This window comes from Phacochoerus africanus, chromosome 6 (assembly GCF_016906955.1).
Source record: "Phacochoerus africanus isolate WHEZ1 chromosome 6, ROS_Pafr_v1, whole genome shotgun sequence".
Classification (NCBI taxonomy): domain Eukaryota; kingdom Metazoa; phylum Chordata; class Mammalia; order Artiodactyla; family Suidae; genus Phacochoerus; species Phacochoerus africanus.
The window spans coordinates 129,254,790-129,262,530 of NC_062549.1; the positions used below are offsets into that span (position 1 = coordinate 129,254,790).

The window sequence follows — 7,741 nt, forward strand, 5'->3', positions numbered from 1 at the left end:
GAAGCTATTGATACTTAAGAGGGGGGCTGTGAATAATCACAACGGCTGCATTAGAGAGGGGAGGGAGGGGGAAAAAAAAATCAGCCAAATTACGCTTGGTTAATTCAGAGTAACAGATCTGCCCCCAAGTGAATTGGAGGCCTTGAATTAATTCTGTTATGACAAATCAAGATAAACGTTCCCCCTAAATTGCATGCGATTTAATTAATTTTTGAGATCCTGGGTTTTTTTTTTTTTTTTTTTCCTAGCTAATAGTTCACATGCTCCTGTGCTGTCATTGTGCTTGAGTGGGCAGACTTCAAAGTGATATTAAATAACCAACTATTAGATTTACCTAGCACGTCCTATTGGAAAAGTGCCATTTAATTACCTAGCCTGTTCAATTAAAGGGACAGCATTCCCTGAATATAGCAGCTTGCTGTTGATTACCAGGGAAATGAACTCGCTGTCTGGCGGCGTCTCCATTCCTAACGCCACCCCCTCCACCAACTACCCCGATCCCGCCCCGGGCCCCCACCCCCGGCCGCGCCGCGCTGCCCAAGGCTGCGGGCGCCACGTGAGCCGCCCGGGGAGCCCCGGCGACCCAGGCCCAGCCCCCCGCCCTGCACTCGCCCCCTCGCGGCCCGCGCGCCCCGACCGCGGCCTGGCCCGACCGAGCTCCGGCGGCCGAGCACCGCCACCCGCGCTGCCTGGGCCCCACCGGTCGGTCCCCGAACTTCCTCCCCCGGCCGCACTTTCCGCGCCAGCCTCCGGCCCGAGGCGGGACGCAGGGGGGAGGATTCGAAGAAAGAGAAACGGAGTTTCTGGAGCTACTCGGAGGCGCTGGGGGCCGGGGGCGGGGGGGGGGGGGAGCTGGGGGGGTGGGAACGGGCGGGGGCGGCGGTCAAGGTTCGCGGACTTTGGAAGCGGCCGAAGGCGCAGGGGGCCGGGCAGCCGGGGGCCCCTTTAAGGTCCTCCCGTCCCTGCTTCTCCCCTCCCCCCAGGCTCTCCCTCCCTCTCTTAGAGGCCAATTTTGTTAATTAAATGTTTTGTTTGCGACGCAGCTCTCATTCACTGCGGACACGTCATTCGGAGCAGATCTAAGCCAGAGACCAGATCTCATTAGATAAAGCCCATCAGAACTAAGAAAATGGAGGAGCCACTAATTAAAGCTTTTAATTGTGCGGATTCGCTGCAGCAAGGCGGCCGCTTTATCTGAAATCTTGGAGGGAGAAGAGGCAGAAGCCCAGCTCTACCCCATGGACACTTGGTCGCCAGGGGGAAGGGCCTGGGGGAAAGCAGCACCCCCCCCCCCAACTCCCCCCACCCCAGCCCGGGCCTCCCCAGCTCTCCCGAAGCTTTTCAGCCAGACCTTGGTTGTATTCAGAAAACCACAACCTCAAAGGCAGACAGTTTAAAAGCCCCTTAATAAATCGCTCTGTGGTCCCAGCTGGGGCCGAAGGGTCCCTTCACCTGGCGGCCGGCGAGCGGATTAGCCGCAATCCTCGGCTGCCATCCTGGTCCCAGTCTCCGCAGAACTGAAAGCTCCTCCAACAAGTGGACTGAGCGGAGACTGGCGGGGGGGGGGGGACGGCCCCCCTCCCCACCCTTCTGGAATCTGGGAAGGCAGATGGAAGGACCCCTGAAGGAAGACTTCTGCGACATCCCTTAAACTTGGGGGGCGGGGCGGGGATCCGCTGCTGAGCCCTGAGCAGTGAGAGGGGATCACTTTGGTGCTGAGAGAGAACTCCTCTAAACTGGACAGACCTAAGGTCTCAGGCAGCCTCGGGTGCAAGAGCAAGCCTATAGCTCCAGTTTTCCAAATCGGGGGGAAGAGCAAGGAAGGGAGACTATGGACCCAATTAATTAAGGCTTGGGGCTGGGCACTCAGCCTCCATTGCGCCATTCAGGCACCAGAAGACACCAAGTGGGCATCTGTATTTGTTCCCAAGAAGAAGGAAAGGAACGGAGGTGATTCCCAGGAAGCCACTTGCCTCAACTCGTCTTGAGGGAATACAAGTGGACCCTTTTTAATGAGTGGTAATCAGAGGCGAAGGTTTTCTGAGGCACCAGGAGAAGATAGGAATCTCCCATTCACCGCTTCTGAACAGCACGGCCAGGTTTTCCCCTTGAAACCACCCTCCTTCTTACCCCAGTTCTGCTCTCTATTTAATTACAATACTGTCAAAGCCCATGGCATGGCTTGGAAGGAGCACCAGAAAGCATTACGGCCACGCTCCTGCGGAGTTTCCAACGTGTACTTCTCCAAGAACACTTAGTGAAATTAATGCTGCCATCTTAATTTAAAAATAAAAGCCCTTTCCCTTCCTATATTTCTTTTATTTGGCTGATTGAAGATGCCGGCAACGAGGACACAGGTTGCGTTACTGGAAGAACCAAATGTCATCTTATTCCGTCATTTTACATTAATGATGTGGCCGCGTAAACACTGCCATAGTCAGCCCCGAACTGCTCTAGGATCCTCTGCAGTTTTATTCGAAGAGTGAGGGAATCACGATGGAGCTGAACTTTGAACAAAATGCCTCATCCACTGATTCAGCCGCGTTGAAGAAAGAGCCAAATTTTCTACCCTCTATGAAGCAAGGGGTTGAGGGCACAAATTTACACAGAACGCAATTCTTAAAGGGAGCGTTCTCTAGTATCCACCGTATGCGTGTGGGTTTTTTTTTTTTTTTAATTACTGGATGTTGAAACAGAACACCTCCTAGAAGCATTCATGTGCATCAGTCTATCAAACCATTTACTCAAATTAAATGTGTAATCCTTCAAATGCCTCCTTTCAAATTAATGAGTTTAAGTAGCTTGAGTTCACCTGAAAAGATCCTATAGGCACCTGACCTCCTGAATTCCTTCCATTAATTGCACTGAAACTTGTTGGAAAAGACTGCTTACACGGGCCTATGAATGTTCCTATACATTGCTTTAAAATGCACGATTAGTATAATTCTATAGCCTCTTTTCCTAAATCTCTTTTGGGGATCAAGGGTAGTGATACAAATGACAACAACAAAAACCCCCAAATCTGAACATTCCTCAGTTGAAAGCACTGCAAATTCTACATCTCAAACCACACACTAACACTGGGCGCTGCAGGCCTCCGAGGAACAGTATAGAAAGAGTGTTATGATCATGAAGTGCTTCTTTTTTTTTTTCCTGGTTCGGGTTACTTTGCTATAAGAAGAATTGCAAGTCTTTAAGCTGATGGCTAATCAGCATTTTTCACCAGGAGCACAAAGAATGAGTCACAGTTTTCCACTCAAATAAAGTTTTAAAGGTGCTTATGTAAATATCATCATTAGCCAGCATCACAGGCAAATCATTTCTCACTAACTACACTTGTTTTTAAGTCAATCTTTTGTCCCTTTAAGAAAGCAGCTTCACTCCCCCTGGCAATGTTTATTTTTAGTGGAAGGTCCAACTGGGGCCGACCCCTTTAAATCCTGCTCCCAAGAATGGCCCAACCTTTGCACACCTAGCTGCCCAGTCCCACCACATGGGCGGTTTTAGTGTGGTATTCGCCATTAACTTGCCATGAAAAACTGGAAGATTAACACATGCCTTTTTTAACCCCTTAAATTTCGGCCAACCAGGTTTTCGAGGTGAAGGCTACGCTGTACCCTCCCAGGTGCCCGGCTCCTTTCCTCAAAGCCCTCGGTAACCTCTGGCCTTGCCGTCGCTCTGCCGGCCCGGGTCGGGGACAGGCAGCCAAGCCTTACCTAATGTAGTCATTTCTGCAAAGGATCATGCCGCTCTTGGTGTAACAGGACGTGCCGATGTCGCCCAGCTGCGCCTGGCAGCAGGAGCACTTGAGGCACCGGCTGTGCCAGTAGCTGTCCATGGCATAGAGCAGAAAGCGGTCCGCGATCTTGCCCCCGCAGCCTGCGCACCGCTTCCAGGAGAGGGAGCCGGCCGTCACCGGGGGCGGCTGGGAGCTGCTGCCCGGGTTCACCATGGTCTGCAGAGGGCGGGAAGGGGCCAGGGAGAGAAAGAACAGGGCGATGCAAAAGTTAGTAATCGCCGCGCCGCAGCGAACCCGGTCCCCCCACGTCTGCTGGAAGGAAGCAGCAGGGCCGGGGCGGGAAGGACGACGAGGGGAGAGGGAAGGGGGGAGGCTGGCGGGCGGCAGCCGCCTGTTTACTTTTCTCAAGCTTTGTTCTGGGGCCACGAGCTCCTCTCAACTTTCCAGCGCTCGCCGCCGCTGACAATCCCAGCTCGGGTACTGTCAAAACTCCGGGAGCGAGGCTCCGCCGCGCGCTCCACCCCTCGCGGCGCCGCCCCCGCCCCGCCCCCGCCCCGCGCCCCCCGCCCCCGCCGCCGCCGCCGCCGCCGCCGCCGCCGCCCGCAGCAAACGAGGGGCGAACCCACCCACCGCCGCGCCCGGCCCCTCCCCGGGCCCCGCCGAGGGGCGCGGGGAGGCGGCCCCCGCCGGAGCCACGTTCCCGGCCCAGCGCTGCCTCGGGAGGTGCAGCTGCAGTTCCCAAGTTGGAAAGAGTTGGGCTTCCAGAAAGGGAAGGGAGGAACCCGCCGAGGGGAGAAGGGGAGCTGGGGGTGGGAGGGGAGCCGAGGGGACCGGAGCGGGGGGTGCGCTGTGTAAAGTTGCGAAACTGGTTTTTCGTATTTTAAACAGCACCTTTCACATGCCATTGTGGTGACCGCCATCTCCCATTATTGTTCCAAATCTCATTTCATTTTGAAGATCAATGAATGTTTTCTCTAGGTTTTCGGGACACAGGCAAGAATAATAGATCATTGAACTTTAGGATGCCTGTTAACTTCCTAGACAAACACTCTCCACTTCGGTCCCACTAATCTGCCCTTGATCAGCAATTTAAATGCTAAAGCTTTGTTCCTCCAAGGGGGGGGGGGGTTCCAGATAATATGCGAGAAGGCACAGTTAAAAGATGCACAAGTTATATCCAAGCCAGCCCTGCTGTCACCAAAAACTGCTTTTAGAAATTCCCCACTCTTCCTAATGAATGTCACGAGAGAAGCAACTGGGGGATAATATAGGAATCAATTTATAAAGCTTAGCCTAAACCGATTAATTTGTTGCCTCCAATCCCGAGTCCAATAAAGTCCTAGTGTTCCTCCAGTCACTTATTCTATAAAAAGATCAAGTTATTTACTGCCAATTAAGCAGCCTGTTTTGTCTTTGTCCTCTGCAAGCCGAGAGTGCGGGCTCCCCCCAGGCTCCTGCTATCTGCTCAAGACGTTCAGCTGACACCTCAGAAGGGAGAGAGCGAACTTTGCCTGTCCCCGGCCCAACTTGGCTGCTGGAAGGAAAAAAAAAAAAAACACGAGGGGAAGGGAACGAAACAAGGACTCGGGTTCCTTAAATAGGCCGATTTTAAACACATTTCCTCCGAAAGAGTCCCGGAACGTGTGTCCAGTGACCGCACAATAAACCAGAATAAGAACTGCACCAATTAAGCTGTAACAAAACCCTGAGACTTTGGAAAGGGGACCACTCTAAAACCCATTAGCATTGCATTTATCCGAATGCATCATACCTTTATGTAAATTGATTTATCTGATGCATTTACTCGAGGAATTGCTTTTTGTTACAATTTCAGCCCTAACCCAAATGAATCTGCATTTCCTGCCCTAGGTCTTTAAACTGTGCGGGCCCCCCCCCCTCCACGTTTTAATCGCACTGAATTCCTTTTTAAAAGAGGAGAGGGAGGGAGGGGAGGTGCCGAGCTCTCCCCCGCCCCCATCTTTGGTGAGAGGTAAATATATATGTATATTTTTTTTTGAAAAGGAAACATTACACTGAGAAAAGCATCCAGTAACCCCATTAGCTAAAGCTCTTAAGGACAAGCAATACCTTAATGCTGATTAAATCTAAAAGAGATGAATCAAGAGGACTGACCAGAAACTGACTCCCCTGATAACTCAGGACGGGCCCTCATCAAGTTTCATTTAGAGTTGGGAAAAAAAAAAAAAAAAAAGGAAGCTTTCAAGTTAAATAGGCTTATACTCTAGTAATTACATAGCCAAGCAATTTAGGTCCTGGGATAGTCAGTGAAATAGAAAGCAGAACTGGCAGCTAGAGGCAAGAACCACCCCCCCCCCCCAACAACGTCTCTGGTGTTTTTTAATGGAGACCGAGGGAGGGACAGACGTAGCGCTGGCAATTTGTAGTACAAAAATGGATGCTTAATTCATGTCTTGATTTTAATTAGGTGATTCACCAGATTTCTCCTGGATTGGAACAAAAGACTTATAAGCCAAGAGGAATTTTTTTTTTTAAAGAACCAGCAATGCCGAATCCTGCTCACTTAGGTCCTTTCTGCCACTGTTTCAAAAATAGTGTTTACGGCGGCGGCGGCGGGGGGGGGGGGGGTCGTGACTATTTCCCCCGCACGACTTCCCAGAGCCAGACCCTTCAAGCACCTCCTGCCTGGCCTCTCGGAACTGAAAGTACCCCACCCCCTCCCAGGTCCCCACCAGCCGGGTCTCGGAGAAGAACCCTTTTGTAAGCAGGAACCGCTACAAAGCTGGCGGCCCGGGGCTGCCTCGGCGCTGGCTCGCAGGCCGGCCTCGCTAGTTTCAGACTCGCGCATTATCGAAGCCGACGTATTGTTTACTTGCAATTTGGGACGCTCAAGGGAAGGAAGCCAAAGGAAACAGCCCTGGCCCCGATCGGGCCCCTCGCCCCGGTCCCCCCTCCCTGCCCGCGGCTCCCCGGCCGTCCCCTTACCTGCTTTTCCCCTATATTGCAAGACTGCGCGAGGCGGCGGCGGCGAAATGCGAGCGAAGCCGCTCGGCTTCCGAGGAAGGGGCGCCGGGGCTGGCGGAGCTGGAGGGAGGGGGATGTCCTCGCAGAGGCAGGAAAGGGGAGGAGGGGGCGAAGGGCTTTTTTTTTTTTTTTTTTTTTTTTTTTTTTTTAACGCGCGGCTCTGGGGCTGGGCTGGGGGGCCCGCGTCAGTGGCAGGCGGCGGGGAGCAGAAGTGTCCGTCTCGGTCCGGGTCGTGCTCCTCGGCGTCCGGCTGGGCGCGAGCAGCCGCAGGAGCCCTCGGGCCGCGGCGCCGCGGCAGCAACTGCTGCAATCGCCGCTGCAAGTTTGGCAATGTGGCTTCACTTTGTATATCCCCGCCCGGCGGCCCCCGCCCCGCCCGCCCGCGCGCCTCCGCTGCTCCTCCTCCTCCTCCGCCTGCCTCCCTCCCGCGCGCCCGCTCGCTCGGGGCGGCCGGTGGCGGCGGCGGGCGCTCGGCCGGGCTTCCTGCACCTCCGGCCGGGGGGCGGCCGCGGACACCTCGGCCCCGGGAGCGGCGGCGGCGGCGGCCGGGGCGGCGGCCGGGAGGCGGGGAGCTGGGCGGCGGGGCCCGGAGCGCCCGAGCCTGCGCCGCGGCCGGGGCGGCTGCCGGGGCGGCTGTGCCCGGCTCGGAGGCGGCGGCGGCGGCGGTGGCGGCGGTGGCGGTGGTGGCGGCGGCGGCGGCGGCGGCGGCGGGCGGGCCTCTAGCCGGCTCGCGGGCTCCCGGCGCGGCTCTTCCCCATGTGTTACTGACGGAGCAGAATCCCAACTGCTCCCGGCTCTGCCGCCGACGTCAGCGACCCTCAGCCACTGGGCGGCCGGATTGTTGAGGCGGAATAATAAAACCTGCCAATCGGGGCCGGGACAAAGGATGACTGAAACCAGACTCCGGGGCGGGGGCCGGCGTCGGGCGGCGGAGCGGGCCGAGGGAGGAGCGGCCTCGGCCCCGATCTGGTCCCCGGGCGGCGCCGGGCGGCCCCCGCG

At 55.6% G+C, this 7,741-nt stretch overlaps 1 protein-coding gene across 2 annotated transcripts in view; it reads right to left on the reverse strand.

Moving 5' to 3' along the window:
- Nucleotides 1-7,100, reverse strand: part of LMO4 (LIM domain only 4) — a 16,582-nt gene extending 9,482 nt beyond the window's left edge. Inside the window, exons 1-2 of one of the 2 annotated variants that reach the window (XM_047785386.1) lie at nt 6,704-7,100; nt 3,717-3,955 (exon numbers count right to left, since the gene is read on the reverse strand). In XM_047785386.1, the coding sequence (XP_047641342.1) occupies nt 3,717-3,952 (236 nt within the window). In that variant the 5' untranslated portion in view covers nt 3,953-3,955; nt 6,704-7,100. Of the gene's footprint in view, nt 1-3,716; nt 3,956-4,138; nt 4,286-6,703 lie in introns of those variants that run through there. The other variant, XM_047785387.1, reaches the window with a different exon arrangement.
- Between the last annotated feature and the right edge of the window lie 641 nt (nt 7,101-7,741).